General features: G+C 47.3%; 2 protein-coding genes across 2 annotated transcripts in view; both read left to right on the top strand.

Moving 5' to 3' along the window:
• The first annotated feature begins 1,226 nt into the window (after positions 1–1,226).
• On the top strand, positions 1,227–12,669 carry rtn2a (reticulon 2a). The gene is made up of 10 exons (XM_084674301.1): positions 1,227–1,257; positions 2,432–2,485; positions 3,002–3,550; positions 4,045–4,260; positions 8,017–8,224; positions 8,532–8,670; positions 11,144–11,213; positions 11,329–11,375; positions 11,558–11,616; positions 11,849–12,669. Exons 1-10 carry the CDS (start codon positions 1,227–1,229, stop codon positions 11,922–11,924), a joined length of 1,449 nt encoding a protein of 482 aa, XP_084530427.1. The 3' UTR covers positions 11,925–12,669.
• Positions 12,670–15,611: 2,942 nt separating this feature from the next.
• rhoub (ras homolog family member Ub) overlaps positions 15,612–17,122 on the top strand; it is an 8,322-nt gene continuing 6,811 nt past the window's right edge. Inside the window, exon 1 of the mRNA XM_084673795.1 lies at positions 15,612–16,062. Coding sequence (XP_084529921.1) covers positions 15,864–16,062 — 199 coding nt within the window. The 5' untranslated portion in view covers positions 15,612–15,863. The remainder of the gene's footprint in view (positions 16,063–17,122) is intronic.

Raw genomic sequence — 17,122 nt, 5'->3', positions numbered from 1 at the left:
ACAAGTTACGAAATACTCCTACTGGGACTAGGATTAGAGTTGGGTTTGGGGCTAGAACTGGAGCTTGGACTCAGACTAGAGCGAGGGCTAGGGTGAGGTCTAGGTCTGGGTATAGAAATGGGACTATCAAAATCTTTGTAGGACTACAGAAATGGGATACGCCTATGTGTGTATGTGTGTGTGTGTGTGATGGGGTTATGGATGTACCAAAGTAACCAATGATATTGCATCACACTGAGCAGGGTTGCATAGACCCACTGCATGGATTGGCTGAGGATGTACAGAGGCAGGGCTTGTCAGAGTAGTACTCCAGCCAGACAATTTGTAAGTGCAACAGCTATTCCCACCCACTCACCAAGATGCTTGTGTGTGAGAGAGAGGAAAGGGAGAGAGACAAAGAGGAATGAGGAGAGAGGGAAGGGAAGGAAAGAGAGAGAGAACATGTATTTTTAATGAGCTCCACTAGCAGTGCTGCTGTACAGCAGTCTTTGTTCAGACTGGAATGGTGAGGAGAGGAGAGGAGAGGAGAGGAGAGGAGGGGAGGGGAGGGGAGCGGAGGGGAGGGGAGCGGAGAGGAGAGGAGAGGAGAGGAGGGGAGGGGAGCGGAGAGGAGAGGAGAGGAGAGGAGAGGAGAGGAGAGGAGAGGAGGGGAGCGGAGGGGATGGAGAGTCCTTGGCAGAGACTGACAGGAAAGTGCATATGACAGACAGAGGCAGGCTCCTCACAGATGGATGCACAAAATAGCAACATCACTCATGAAGGGCTGCATTAGTATGCATGCACACACACACACACAAACACACTTGCACATACACATGGACTAATACATACAGCACACACCCATAAACACCCATATTTACACACGCACACACACACGTGTACATGTACCCACACATACGCTTCTGGCTCGGCGCTATGAGGCTCTCCTGCAGCCACTGTGATCAGAGAGCGAGAAAGAGCCGAGGAGGGATGGAGAACTGGAGAGGGAGAGAGGGAGGGGCCTTTGAACCAGGGAGAGGAAAGGGGAGGGAGCAAAAAGGCAGAGGAAGAGAGAAACAGCATCTGCGTGAAGAACGAGGGAGGGAGGGAGAGCACACAAGGGAGCCAGAGAGAGAGAGAGAGAGAGGGAGAGAGTGCGAGAGCAGGAGAGAGATCCAGAGGAGGACTGTGTCGGTAGGAGAAGGGGTCTTCCAGACTGGACAGGCCCAGAGGTGCCTGGATGGAGCATGGGCCAGGTTCTAGGATTCTCCAACTGCAGTGAGTCTGTCTGCTTTCCCTCTGCACATTTGTCTATACATGTGCTGCATTTCTCTCCATCTGTCCTTCTCTCCCTCCATCTATTTCTCACCTTCCCTCCCTCCATCTCTTTTCTGTCTCTTCCGGTGATAAACCCGTGGTTATAGAGAGACCCACCTTGTTATTGTCTGTACTGCTGTGGAGTCATACTGCAGATGTGTGTGTGTGTTTGTTTGTGTGTGTGTTTTCTTAAGCATGGAGGTAACACCAGTGTTTGTGTGTGTGTGTGTGTGTGTGTGTGTGTGTGTGTGTGTGTATGTATATCAAAGATAGAGACAAAATAGAAAGAAAGGGATAGATAGAGAGAAGGATAAAGAGGATGTTAAAGGTTTGTATTGGTTGTGACTATGTGCTTTCATCATTCACCCCACTGACAACATAGTCTACCTAGAACCCTTGATCCATACAGGCTGTAGACCTATAGTTTGTTTATTGTGTGTATGTGTGTTTGTGTGTGTTGATGCGGGTTTGCTCCTCTAATTTAAAGTGGTTGATTTATAGTCTGATTTCAAGCCAGCTAATGTTGTTAATGCCTCCATCCCCCCATCCCCTCTGCCAGCACCACACAGTTCTGTACTGTAGTCCAGGGCTGCATGCTAGCTAGTTGTTAGCATTAAGACAGCATTAGCTTTACATTAGTTAGCTAGCTGTTAGCTTGGAGATCAAATATCTAAGCTATTAATTAGCTTGCTAGCTGTCGGCCTACAGGCAGCATACACCAGTTAGTAGCTAGCTGTTAGCATTAAGACAGCATTGTGTCTGTACCCTCAAACATAAGATTGGACATCATTTTATTAAACATAATGTCCCATGGGAAAATGGGAGAGCAACATTTGTCTTTGTAGATTCCCTTGTACTTGCATGCATGATGTATTCTATCCTTCTTTCAATTAGTAATGTTTCCTCACCAAACTTAGATGTATTTCATACTGAGAGGGTGGCTTTGGACATAATGATAATGTTATCTCTTTGGGCTCATTTGCAAATAGACATTGGCTGTAAACTTCTAGAAAGGACAGAGATACACAGGACACTGTCTGCAGTTTCAAGTTCAACAATAGAAAACTGTCAATGTGACAATGTTCTTCTTGCAACATGCTCCTTTCCTATGTCTTACTCTCTTTTTGTCACACAGAGGAAATAGGTTCGGTCAACTCCACCCCCGACTCCACCCCTCCCTGCACAGACGGTAGGAGCGCACCACACTGCACATCAAATTCACCCCATCTCATTCAGCATACTGTTGTAAATAAAAGATTCATGTAATCGGAAATAGACTTGCTCAGACACAGAACCACTTAAACTTCCACTGCCAGATCCACGTGGAGTCGGTCCACAGGTGTGTGTGTGTGTTCCCCTATTCTCAAGCCAACTTTGTGTTTATTGCGGTGACGTACACAGCCTGACAAAGGGAGCCCTGTCTTTGTCTGTTGCTCTTTCGTTCAGAGGCTGGTTACCTCTTTCCCTTTATCTTCAGCTCTGTGACATCACAGGAGTATGCAAATGAGCAGGGCGCTGATGTCAAACACGACACAACAGGAAATGTTTTTAACATGAGTAGCACATTCTCTTTTCATGAATTAGGAATGTTTTGCAAATGATTAGTGACACATTTCCAGATTGTGTTTGAAAGGTGCTGTTGTTTGCTGGAGTTGTGGAACGTGCGTCCAGGTGAAAGGTGAAAGGTCGTGCGTGTGTTCCGCAGGCGGGAATGAGGAGTCTGAGCTGTATGAGCTGCAGACGGCCCACGACTGGTCTGAGGAAGAGGAACGCAACAGAGGAGGGGAGGATGAAGATTATGATGACGACGGTGATCTGGCGTCTTCCCCATCGATCTGGGGGACGCCTCACCAGCACTCCTTTGAGCTCACCTTCTCCTACATCGCTATCGCTGAGGCCGAGGCCGTGGGCGCCACGCGACACCACCGCGAAGGCTCGGGACGCCGCAGGGGCGGGGCTAGGCTAGGCCGCACCCCCCTCGTGCGCACGGATACCTTGGAGACCCTCCTGCCACTGGACTCCCCCGATGTGGAGTGGGACCCCCACGCCTTCCTTACCCGCGAGGAGGCAGAGGAGGGGGCGAGGAGGAGGAGGGAGGAGGAGCAGGAGGAGAGAGAGAGGAGGGAGAGACTGGCGGAGTCAGAAGAAGGGCCGAGGCAGTCGTCTCTCCTGGATGGAGATCTGGAGGCTCTGGAGAGAAACGTCACACTGGGACGAGAGGGGGGGAGGAGGGAGTCTCCCCAGCATCACCATGGTGAGAGGGAAGAGGGGAGGAGGAGAGGATGGAGGGGCGAGGGGGAAAGGGAAGGAGAAAGAAAGGGGCTAGGCAGGGGAAGGGTGAAGAGGAGAAGGTTGGACATCCAGTGGGAGAGGAGGAGGAGGGGAGAGGAGGGAGACGGGATGATGAGAGCAAAGAGAGAAGGTTGGATGTACAGTATGAGGTCTCTAGAGAAGTGGAAAATATTTAGTTCATGACTCCATGTCCTCGATAGGATCCAGACACATAAATATGAGTTAATACTGTCTGGGCATCTGTGTGTGTGTGTGTATTAGCACTGTAAAACTGACAACCCGTTGCTTAATCAGATCAGATAAATTCTGATAAATAAGCCTAATTTCATTGTCCGAGAGGTACAATGAAACTATCGTTCAGTTTATTGGACACAGATTCAACTCAAATTAGAACTGTACTTTACTCTATGATCTTGTCACAATGATGTCACTTCCTCCTGTCCCATCCCCCACCAGCAACACAGCCCCCTGAGTTACTGGAGACCCTCGTCACCGTGGATGCCACTGTCATGCTACTAACACCCATCTGTCCAGGAGGCGGGGCCAGCAGCATTGTTTCATCCACATCCTCTGCCCCTATTGGTCAAAACACTCAGGAACTGCTGGTCAGCGAACAGTGGTTCTCGGCTCTTAGCCTATCAGAGGGCCCCACGGTATGCGCCCATGTAGCAGGTATGGAAGTGCCAGGTTCACAAATTGATCATTTTTACATTGTGACGTGATTGTCCTCTAATATGCTAATCTGTTCTGAGACAAGGGCTCTTCGGAGCCTGTGTTTTAACGCAGACCAGTGAAAGAAGTTGTGTTCCCCTGTTCTGGCCCCTGTCTACAGTGTGACCTCCAGTCCTATGTCCCCCTAAGTTCCTCATGTCCTCTGCATGTTTCTAATGGTGCAAAGCGCTCTAATCAATCCTTCAATCGATTGATTCGTCAGAGAATAAAGGCTGGATCAGGTTCCCCTGCGTCCCGGAATAGAATATTCCTTTGGAAGACCAGCCTGAGTGTTCCGTTTCATCTCCATGACAACCTTCCCTCTTAGGATTTCAGAGACCATGGATGATAATTACAAGGAAGTAATTCCTGTCTGTCTGTCTGATGCAGAAAGAGAGAGTGAGGAAGGATGTGGGAAAGGAAGACAGACGAAGGGTCGAGAAAGAGATAGATTTCATCAACCCTGTTCAATGCAATCCAACTAAACTCTGTAGTTTTATTATAGAGGGTGAGGGTCTACATTCTCTCTCTTTACTATCTCTCTCTCTGCTATCTCTCTCTGCTATCTCTCTCTCTGCTGTCTCTCTCTGCTATCTCTCTCTGCTATCTCTCTCTCTGATATCTCTCTCTCTCTGCTGTCTCGCTCTGCTATCTCTCTCTGCTATCTCTCTCTGCTATCTCTCTCTGCTAACTCTCTCTCTGCTAACTCTCTCTCTGATATCTCTCTCTGCTATCTCTCACCACTTTCTCTGCTCTCTTAGTATTCTCTCTTTTCCTTTATCTCTTTCTCTCTCCCCCCCAGTCTCTCGGGTCTTTTTCTTTCTCTCTCCACTCTCTTTCCCTCTCTCTCTCTCTCTCTCTCTCTCTCTCTCTCTCTCTCTCTCTCTCTTTTCTACTCCCCCTCTCCACACACACATCTATCTCTCCCCCTCTACCCCCCCCCAGCCCCTCCCTGGAACATGATTCATTGGTGACCACTCTGTTGACATGTCGTCCTGGTTCTATGTATCCCCTGTAAAACGAACCATCCAGTTAATGCAGTAGAATGTTCAATGACATTCATATTTAACTCATTAATATTATGTCTGTCTGTCTGTGTCTATCTGTCTGTGTCTGTCTGTGTCTATGTCAGTAAATTAATAAGAGTCTTGAGGGGGCCGGGCTCTACCAGGGTATTTTTGGCCAGCAGAGTCCCAACGAGGATTGCTGACGGAGCGGGTCTGGGGGAGGCAGGGGGGTGTTGGGGAGGCAGGGTGAGTCCAAAAACAGCTTGGAGGACAGAGCTGAGGGAGCAAGAGAGATAGAGGGGAAGAGAGAGGCGAGTCGACGGTGGAACAACCAAAATGGCCAGCAAAGGTGAGGCATCGGGGTTAAAGATAAAAGGGGATCGTTTGAGAGAGGGGCTTTGACGTGAGGAGAGGAATGTCCGTATGAGATTACAGAGAGACACGACACGTAGCAGCCAGGGGGTGAAGTGTAGAGGTGTCTGCTCATTGATTACAGTAAGATACGGTTGAGTTACAGAGGCACGCAGGCAGGCAGGCAGGCAGACGGGCAGTCAGACAGACAGGCAGAAAGACGGACAGGCGGTCAGGGAGAGAGACAGACAAAAAGGCAGGCAGGCAGGTAGACATACAGGCACACACACAGGCTGGGTATAGTTACTGAGATCGCTAGACTATGAAGAGGCGTAGCTACATTTAGGAACTGTGTGTGTGGACATTCAGCTGAGGTCTTGAGGAGGGGTTAGAGGCTGACCGCCCCCATAGAGTGGCTGACCAGGAGGGGACAGCGTGCGTGAACCGTGCCGAGAGGAAATTTCAAAGATCCTGTTTGACCGGTTGATTCACTGGGAAGTTTGAGATCACTGCAACGATCGAACAAATAGAGGTGTGTGTGTGGTCACTGAGAAGACTGCTAACAGGAAGGGTTTGTTTGTGTGTGTGTTCTGTGAGTTCTGTGAGCTTGGGATGTTAAATGTCTTTAGTGCCGATGGTTCATGCCAATGGTTAGTTTATTTGTATGTCATTCATTCATTCATGCAGTCCATTGTATGTATGTATGTATGTATATATTTGTGTGTGTGTCTTTGCCATTTAGGAGTTGGAGTGCATTTAAAGGGTCTATTTTAGACTTGACTGGTCTCGCCTATTTCACAGTGTCTGTACTATTCTCAGAGTGTTGTCTTTTCATTAGGATTCATTATCCTCAACAGAATATCCAGCCATATACTTTGAGCTGTGAATACAACAGCCACAACTGTAGCTTTACCATTATTTTAATCTTGAATAGTCTGCCTGGTCTTTCCCAGACAGTAAAGTTTCCAGGGTGCTGTGATTCATCTTTCCTTTGGCACTTTTGAAGTACTTCCCTGGGGTTTGTTGGGGCAACATGCAGTACTTAAACATGCAGTACTTAAATCAAGTGCACCTCATGTATATGTCAGTAGCTTTAAACAGCCAGGAATTTACAATTTGTCTAAAACAAACACACACACACACAGCTTGCCAGTATGAGTGACAACAACACCAAACCAGCCAGCCAGTCAGTATGTTACAGCCTGTTGCTGTCTGTTACAGTAGCTGCACCTGTCCTGACAAGGGACAGGTGTTCTCCAGGAGCATTGTGGGTATTCTTAGTGTGTGGTCATGTTCAAATATAGACCACCTGTTTGTAAGTGTGTCAGTTTGGCCTGTTCTCAGGCTGGGCCTGGCACACTGACAGACAGATATGGTAGACTGATCTCCAGGCTAGCATAGCGATACCAGTGCTAAGTGTAGTGTGAGGCCTTGTATTACTGTAGCCTTTGTTGATAAATGCCTTTCATGCCTTGCTATTCCTGAATTGTGTTTTGATATACAGACTACAGCTGTGAGTTTGTGCTAAGGTAGGATACCATGTAGAGTAAAGCCTAGACTACTTTTAATAAATGTTGTGTAGAGAAGGAGCAAGACAAGGAACGTTGAGGTCCAAGCCAGAATAGAAGGTTCTGGTCCTATTCTGCTGTTTCTATTGAGGCAAGTTTCGGGGGGGGGGGGGGGGGAGGGGGGGGGCTGGTAGCCACGGCTCCTGTTGCCGGGTGATAGGGTGTGGATAGGGGGCTGGGCCAGCTTGAAGACTGTCAGCAGGTGCTGCCAGTTCCTTTTCTCTTCTCTGCTTTCCTCCATGGGCTAAACGCAGCTCCAGCCCTGTCCTTTCTCTTGCTGGGGATCCTGCTAGCCTTTTCTGTACCTGATACAGAGTGGCGGAGACGGAGAGTTACGTACAGGGAAAATCAGAAGGAGAGGCAGAGGCAGAACAGTAGACACAGGCAGAGATAGAGGCAGGGATAGAGAACTTGAATACGGGGAAGCTGAGACCAAAGCAGAGGCAGACAGGGCCAGAGGCAGAAGGGGAAGAGGTTGCCAGGGGCTGAACATGGCGTGGGTGGTTGATGTCTTGAAAGTAAAGACAGGCTCCACCTCTGTTCTGCTATCTTCAGCACCGTACAAAAATAACCCAGCTCCTCTCCTCCTCTGCTGCAGCAGCTCCGGCCATCCCATGTGTTCCACACAGTCACAATCCACATCCCTAACTGGCTCTTTTGTCCTTGTTTCTCATCCATCTCTGTCAACCTCTGTCCTTCTCACACCTGTATCCTTTCGGCCTTTTCATCCTTGCCTTCTCCTCTCCCCTTCTTGAACATCTCTCCTCCTCCTGTCATCCTCTTCTCCCCAGTGATGGACCTGATCTACTGGAAGGACACGGAGCGCACAGGCATGGTGTTTACAGGTCTGGTGGTGGGCCTGCTGTCCCTGTTCCAGCTCAGCCTGATCACCGTGGTGTCTTCCCTGTCCCTGGCCGCCATGTGTTTCACCATCTCCGTACGACTCTACTACAAACTGCTGAGTCTCATCAACGTTGGCGACGGCAAGCACCCCTTCAAGTAAGGCTCTGACCTCACCCACAGGTGGCCATGTTGCTTTGGAATAGATGAGTTGCACCTCTCAAGTACTTTGTGATGTAAATCAAGTGCACCCAGAAGTGGACAGATTGACAGCTACTGCTTTTTCTTTCTGTTCTATCTCTTCCTCTCCTCATAATTCCCTTCCCTCTTTTCATGCCTCCTCCTCTCCTCTCTCTTTCTCCACTCATCCCCTCTTTCTCTGCCCTCCCCTCTCTCCTTTCTTTTCACCTTCTCTCTCTTCTCTCTCTCTCTTCCTACCCCCCACCCCCTTATCTGTGCCCCCAAGAGCCTACCTGGACATGGACATATCTCTGTCAGGGGAGCAGGCTGACCAGTACATGCAGAGAGCCATCGTGCTGGCGGTCTCTGCCGTCAACACCCTCAAGGGGCTCATCTGTGTCGGCAGCTTCTTCGACTCCCTCAAGGTGAGACACCCACCTGGGGATTGGCCCTCCTCTGGGCCCCTCCATCGAGGGGTTTGATTGGCCGACATGAAAGTGTCTTCTGTCTGGGAGAGAGACATTCCTGGGGGTCCCTTGTCTCCTTATGTCTCTTTCTCTCTCTCTGTCTTTCTCTCTTTCTCTCTCTCTTCCTCTCTCTTCCTCTGCATCTCTCTCTGTTGTCTCCCATTCATTATTTTTTTCTGTCCCCTCTGTTATTTCGGTCTCTGGAACCTTCTTCAACCTCTGTGTTTACAGGAGCTTGTCTTGTCACAAACCATCAGCATCACCTTTAAACACTCCTCGCTCTGCCCTCTCCCTCGCCCCCACTCTTTCATTAGCGTAGACATCCCTCTCCTCCTTTCCCTCCCTAGTTCACTGAGCCACAGTATGCCTGCCAGCTCAGAGAGGAGAAAGGCTATGCCGGGGGCATTCCACCCCTTGATTATCTCTCTCTTCTGCTCTTTCTATCCCTCCCTTTCTCTCTATCTCTCTTTTGTATCTCCCTCACTCCCTCACTCTCCCTCTTCTTCTCCATTGCTCCCTGTTATTTTATGCTTCTCCAACTCCCCTCTCTCCCTTTCTCTCTCTATCTTTGCAGTGCAGACATCCCTCTTCCTCTCTTCTCTTCTCCTCTCCTCCTCTGTCCACCTCTCTTTCTCTCTGATGAGAAAGGCCAGGACACCGCCCCCTGTTGTTATACCCACAATCCACTTCAGCATAACTCATTACCATAACAACCATGTTATTCTGTGTGTGTCCTCAAATGAGATCTCTCTTTAGATGTGCATTGTGCAGCTCGTATCTATCATATTAGTAGCATCCATACTTTAGGCTCCTATTATTTTCTAGGTTCTCCTCTGTGTCCTGCTTTCTGTTCTGCTCTGTATTGTGGAGAGGGTTTTCCCCCTGGTTCTCGTTGCCTTCTATCTTGGGTTCTATCTGACATACGTTCTGTTCTGGATGATCCCTTGGCTTGTGGGTTCTCCCCTTGGTTCTCCCCTTGGTTCTGTCCTGGGTTCTATCCTGGCTTTTTGCTGCTGTGGGTTTGCTGTGAGCGTGAGGACCCGATGTCCTCGTGTATTTCTGTCCTCAGAGCCCATGTCCCTTCTGACATACCACAGAAGCACGTTGCCACGGTAATACTAGATGTTCTGCACAGTTTAGACCTTCTGACTGATCCTGACAAACCCCATGCCCCCCTCTCTCCAGAAAAGTTACACCTAAAGCTGCAATGCTGATAACTGTAACTTATAATACTTTATACTGGATTTGTATCCAGGAAGTTGGAAAGATGATTATTCACAAGACGGTAGTAGAGACAGAGTAGGAGGTCTGTAAGTTTTAGAATTTAACAGAGCCGGAATGTGATTAATCTGTGAAATTAATCTAGATATCATCCACTCCCACAGTCAAACAACTCACATGACAAGGCTTCAGGAGCTTAGTTTAAACCTTTAGGGAACGTGTTAAGAATCTAAATAGACTGGGGTGGCCTACTTGTTTTCAGTATAACAGACACTGATACACAAGCCCCTCAGCACAGTCAGGATGGTAGCCCTGGGGGGTTGTGAGGTTGGGCCCCCCTGGCCCTGGTCCTGACCCCCCCCCACCCCCCACCCCCCAGTTTGCCTCTGTTCAACTCTGACCTGGCCAGTATGTGACATACTGGGTGGAGGGGGGGGGTGACAGAGGGAAAGAGAGGGAGAGAGGTAGAGGGAAAGAGAGAGGTAGGGGAAAAGAGAGGGAGAGAGGTAAAGGGAAAGAGAGAGAGAGGTAGAGGGAAAGAGAGAGGTAGGGGAAAGAGAGGGAGAGAGGTAGAGGGAAAGAGAGAAAGAGGTAGATGGAAACAGAGGGAGAGAGGTAGAGGGAAAGAGAGAAGTAGAGGGAAAGAGAGAGGTAGAGGGAAAGAGAGAGGTAGAGGAAAGAGAGGGAGAGAGGGAGAGGGAAAGAGAGAAAGAGGTAGAGGGAAAGAGAGAGGTACAGGAAAGAGAGGGAGAGAGGGAGAGAGGTAAAGGGAAAGAGAGAGAGGGAGAGGAAAGAGAGGGAGAGAGGGAGAGGAAATGAGAGGGAGAGAGGGACAGAGAGAAAGGGAGAGGGAAAGAGGGAGAGAGGTAGAGGGAAAGAGAGGGAGAGAGGTAAAGGGAAGGAGAAGGAGAGAGGGAAAGGGAGAGAGGGGTAAGGGTGGTCTCGTTTTCTTTGAGAGTGAGAGGTGTCTTGTTTCAGGGATCTTGGATATACTAAAACCTACCGCCTATCATCGCACACACACACAGCACGCTCACACACAGTGCTGACACACGTACACACACAGCGCTGACACACACACACTGCTCAAAATTAAGTTAATGTTGGTCTGTAAGATATCTAAGAAATGTGTTTCCCATGAAGCTAACTGGGGGTTTTCTGTCTTTGCCTTCGATTTCCTGTATGTGTTTGATGTGGTTGATGATGTCAGTTCCTGGCCCTGGTGTATCTGGTGACATACCTGGGAGATCTGTGTAATGGCCTTACTCTGCTGATCATTGGTAAGACACACACACACACCTGCACATGCACACACACACGCACACACACACACACACACACACACACTCATACACATTAATCCCTTCTCTTCTCTCCTTTCTTCTTCTTCTCCAGGTGTGATTGCTGTCTTTTCTCTCCCACTATTCTACAAACAACGCCAGGTAAAGTCTGTGTATCTATGCTGCATGTACAGTCTATTCAGGAGTGTGTGCGTGTGTGAAGGTCATACAAAATGACAGAAACAGAAACAAAAAGAAACATGTTGCCATATTATGTGCTTCGATACCAAGACGCATGTCATTTATAGGGGTGTGTTGTACTCACCTGTAATTGTTTGTCTCAGGAACAAGTGGACAGTGTCATAGCAAGAATCCAGGCTAACATTGACAACATCAAGGACATGTGAGTATGGGTGCCACCTAGTGGCCAAATAGAAGACTGACAGTGTGCTTGCTGGTATTTTTCCACTGCACACACTTTCAGTGAATCATATATTGATTTCTGCATGCATCCCAGCCATGTTAGACCTTTAGGAGAAAAGAGGATCTGTTCATTAATCTCTGTGACAGACTATCAAATGTGACATACATAGCAGGGGTAACAATCTCTCGATCTCTCTCTTTCTCTCCATCAGTCTCCAGAGAATTGCCCAGGGCGGTGGCCCCCTTCCAGACCCCACCCCTGGTGGTGCCAAACCCAAAGACCAGTGAAACGACAGGAAAGAGAGGAGGATGAGAGGGGGCGATGAGAGTAGGACGAGAGGAGAAAAGGAAGGAGGAGAGGAGGAGGTGTCACTTAGATGTCTTACCCAGCAGTCTGTGTCCGGCCGGCTGGGCTCCTGAGTTTAGAGGGAGGGATGGAGGGGTGGTTGTTGGGGTTGGGGGGTCTGGGTGGGGGTGGGCAGTACTAAAAGAGGACTAGGTCAGTCAAAGCATGTGATTCCCAGATGAGAGTTTACTGTTTTCATGAAGAGACATGACCAAGGTCAGCTCCTCGTCTTCGTTGTCAACAGTCACCTGGTGTCCCGACCATTATGGGATGGCTTCAGTGAGCCACAACAGTGTTTCGATGAGGTTACAACACCAGGGACGTGTGATCCATCATCGTCTGAAGGCACCTGCCACAGCATGAAGAGAAGAAGAGAGGTGGGGGGGGGGGTGTAGGTGTCGGACTCTAGAGTTGTGGTGCTTGAACCTGTGAAGGTGATGAGTCTGCAGGGTTAGAGGTCACTAGGTCACAGCTGGTTAATCCAATGTTACAGGTCAGAGGTCACCCAGCCGGGGTTTAGTGTTTTTCACGGAATCCCCAAAACTTGGAATCAGGATGTATGTGTGTGTGTGTGTGTGTGTGTGTGCCAATGTGTACAGTAGGTAAGTTGACCTACAGCTTGCTGAACTGAACCTGTGTCACCTAAGAGCCTATTAAAATGACATCTGTTCTTTTTCTTTTCAGAAACGTCATTTGCCTTTTTCTTATTTCTGTCACCACACATTCAAGTGACCATGAACTCCTGATTTCTATCATGTGTTCTGTTGTTCCTCGTGTAGCACATCCTTCAGAGTTCGCCACCCTCCATAAGAACTTCAAATGGTCTGGAAGTACATGATGTTGTCTGATGTAGGAGTAGCAAAAGTAACCAGTGGATTCATGATAATATTGATCCCTATGTTCCCATTGGTAGCCTACTATATGGCATGGATACAGTTTGCCTCCTGTGTCCCAGGTGATATCAGAAGTATCTAAGCTTGACACCAAAGAGCTTGTGAACAAAACAGAAAGAGAATCAGTTCTATTTCAATTCTATTTAATTGTTGATCCAGTCTTTACTTTCATCTCCATCTCCTCTTCTCCTCTCTCTTTATCTCCACCTCCTCTCCTATCTCTCCAAAAGACATCCATAGTGCTCACTAACAGTAGGTGCCTTTCTAACTCCAGATTTAAGCCTAGCCCACCAGTAGTGCATGGCAGCGACCCATCCACCAGTTAGACCTCACAGCATCCAGAAACATCTCTCGTTTCATTCTATCTACACTGCTTCATCTCAGCTATCACCTCCCCAGAAACTCAAAACAGCCTGTTCAATGTAGAATGATAACATGACATCTCAATTATGTCATTCACAACGATGTGCGTATCATCGCGTGTTAAAAGATGATCTCCCATTTGTGATGTCCCATTTCCAAGGAAAGCAGCATCTGAGGTCTATGCTCATCTCTGTTAGGCTCCCGCACTCCTCTCTGCCTCAGGACTGTGTGTTTGGACTGTGGTCCCACGTTGGATACAGGACTGTGTTAGAAATGCACTTCCTGTAGTGCTACCCTCCTGTAGGTTTTTAAAATGTGTACTTCAACCGTAATTATACTTATTCTGCATCTGCATATCAGCCAGCAAACTGTCAAGTATGATAATGGGGTTTAATATTATAATTAATGATGTACAAAGTCATATAATGATGTGTTTGTCAGATTGGGGAATGTGGAATGAAAACTGGAATGAAAACCTACAGCAGGGTGGCTGTCCAGAAGCAGCATTGTAAGAGAGCGCTGCTTGAGTGATGTTCAGACTCTAGTAAACTTCATTAACACGATTTCTGGGCTCAGATTGCAGAACAAAACATGTCTCTCCTTCTGGAGTCCTCTTGTATGGTTGGTCATTGGTTGGAGTTGTTTCAACTGTTTATGTTGCATGTCAAGGTATGTTGGGATTTTCAACGGGAAGTTTCAGTGACCGAGAACTCACAAACAGCGCCCACTGGAGTTCAGATAGAGCGGTTGAAATTCACGGTAAATCGTGATTAGTCGTCCAACCTCCCCCCCCCCCCCCTGACATGTAGTACCAGGGGTGCTGTAACGGGATGGAAGATAAGGACAACTTTAAATGTCCTGGTCAGACAGTGGGCCCAGCAGAACCCCATACTTCCTGTAGGATCTCGATGTTGGGGCCTGGAGTACAAATTAGCAAGGGACCCAGAAACCCTAGCTGGGCCCCTGTGTATTACAATAGCACTTTCACAATGAACACTTACTCTTACTAACAAACTCTTACTCTCAGAGTGTTTAGAGCTATACACACTGCATTTCTCTTTGACATTTCGGCAAGCTTTCTGCGTTTGAAGGCTGAAGATGTCACAGTGTATGAGTCCAGGATATGAGATGTTAGTCTTTAGTCTGACTGTAAACATTTGCCGTCGTTTTATCCCACACTCAAGGTTTCTTTTGTATTCAGACCAATCGAGAGTGCAGCCCAACTTTTAACCATGCAATAATACATTAAAGAAAGTCTTAAATGAAAGAAAAATGAATAAAGATTTTGACATGAATTTTTTGTTTGGTGATATCCTTTTGTTATTCTTCTAAACGAGAGAGAATCTTGCATCCACGATGCAATATGGATCCTTCTTTAGCCACAAGGAGGCAACATGGGTCAACTTAACAGCAGCGCACCCCTGTGTCTCTCCCCCTTTCTAGACCATGTATAAAACAAGGCCTTAACCATTAAGTCAACATTCGGGGGGACGAAATCTGCTGGGGAGTCTGCAAACCTTTTACGTTTAGTTATGAATATAATTACATTTTTTATGATAATTTCGGACAGCGTGCGTGGTTGCCTGTCGTAGCGTAGCACGTTTTTATTGCATCTATCTTTTTATATCAATATATTGGGGGGGACATTTTGGGGGTGATGTTTTGACAGTGACTCCGCAGGATTTATTGTAGTCAACACTAGAGACACTGGGATCTTTAGACGTTCAAGGGAATCACGACTGTAAAATAGACCAAAAGTGACAGAACAGACTAAAAAAGCATGCCAGCTTTACTTACATTATCGTTGCTAGACTGTATACAACACACAGTCCTTACCTAGGCCTAACTAGAAGGCTCGCCCGCTGCGCTGTTGAAAGGTCAGAGTGACAAAATGAGATAACACCGTTTTTAAAATGGCAACACGAGGACAAGTCTCAACATGACTGCTGTCCTGCGGCGATCCTAAACTCCGGAAACATAATTTGTCGACTAGGGTCTGTTAAACCATAATTCACTAGCAATGTTTCACTGGCTAGGGCCTACAGTATTTTTTGTTAGCTTATAATGTATGTTGATACAGATTGTATGAAAGTTTCCTCGTGTGTCCTGTAGGCAACCTTCTAAGTAGACAGCTTGGATAACGGATGAATGTGTTTATAATCATAGGTTATAAACAAACGATAGGCCTATGCAAAATCAAGCCTATACTATACTTCCAATAAACAACATGAATAATGAAATGACAGGCTGAGGCTACCGCCCACATAGAGTTGCGTACCCTCTTCAAATTCACGCGCGCTTCATTTCTGAACTCTGATGGGAGTTAAGGGAGGAGATATGCAAATAGATTGAGTTTATATAGTAACCCGTCACTCCTCTGTGTAACGAGTGGATGCAAATGGTCCAAAAGTAGCCTACATTTCGGTACCACACAAAAGGAATAGCAGCCGTGGGAACAGGGCAACATATAGTACAGGCTACATGCGGTGGCCAGACTTTAGCTTTGCTTGATTTTGTTTTACTGACAACTTTTATATTTACTTTTCTCATGGTGGTCTCTTTATATGCTCCTCGCGGAGTGAGCAGACATCGGATTTTAGCTTGTTGACTGTCACCTTCAGTCCGATGGAATACAGCAAGACCATGGCTCCGCCAGTGCCTCCGCACAACACCAAGAGTACCCGTCCAGGACAGGGTCAGGAGCGGGTGCTGAAGTGCGTACTGCTCGGCGATGGAGCGGTGGGCAAAACCAGCTTGGTTGTCAGCTACACAACTAACGGATATCCGACAAAATACGTCCCGACCGCCTTTGACAACTTTTCAGGTAAAACAAACGTATCAACCCCCTAAATCTGCTTTTCTTTAGACCTTTCCCCATCAGTTTCCTACGTAGCCTACTTGTCTTATAAATCTTTTTTGTGCACTTTGGCGGAATCTATAGCTTGCATTAATCATGTGAACAGCCCTCTCTGCTCTCACCATAACATAATTTGCTTCTGCAAGATTGTGGCTTTGATAGCCTACATCGTAATGAGTTATACCTACATCATCTTAGACTCAAACTTAAAAAAAAAACTTTTACTGAACTCTGCGATAATGCATGCATGTTAGGCTATGTGACTAGGCTATTGATAATGTCACAACCTCATACCCGCGTAATAGCCAAGTAACAAATGCCATGGTGTTTTTATTGTAGTAGCCTAACAGCCCGTCGATAATCAATCTTAACAGTAACATTGTATCAGAGTAACGAGGTCCCGCTCCCCGCTCGCTGAGCAACGCTTCACTCGGCGCACCCACCTTTCTTTCACTGTCTAGCAGAGATTTTAAATCAAACTGTCCGTTTGCTTCCTCAGTGAAGCTTCCAACTGCCTGGCAGAATTACATTTGTAGAAATATTACCACAAACTAGCCTGTTTAATTGGCTTTTACAAAACAGAGGGAAGAGAGCGAGAGGGAGTGAAAAAGGTAGACAGAAACAGAGTGAGAGAGAGAGAAAGGGAGAAAGGGAGAGAAATACCTTTAAGGGTACTTGTTGAAACTAACCAGAGTTGGCATGAGATTAAATCGCCCGCAGGATCGGTGTTATCTGCTCATTATTGCTTAGCGTCCCTGTGTTCTGAAACTTCCTTTGAAGTTTTGCACTTAACAGAAATCTCAGGAATACTCCCTCAAGACTTCACCTCAGACTGAAGGGACAATTACTATATAATTACCACATAATTGTCTGTTGGCAATATCACACCCATACCATGCACCCTTAACCTGGTCTTTCAGGTCAGTGTAAATGTATTACCTTCATAGACAACAGCTTTGGTCAGAGACCCAACTTTGATCCATCTTTCTCTACCTTTCTCTCTCTCTATCTCTATCTCTTTCTCCAT

The sequence above is a fragment of the Hypomesus nipponensis genome, chromosome 15, assembly GCF_054491055.1.
Source record: "Hypomesus nipponensis isolate SF chromosome 15, ASM5449105v1, whole genome shotgun sequence".
Lineage (NCBI taxonomy): Eukaryota > Metazoa > Chordata > Actinopteri > Osmeriformes > Osmeridae > Hypomesus > Hypomesus nipponensis.
This window is presented reverse-complemented; position numbering and strand designations above follow the sequence as displayed.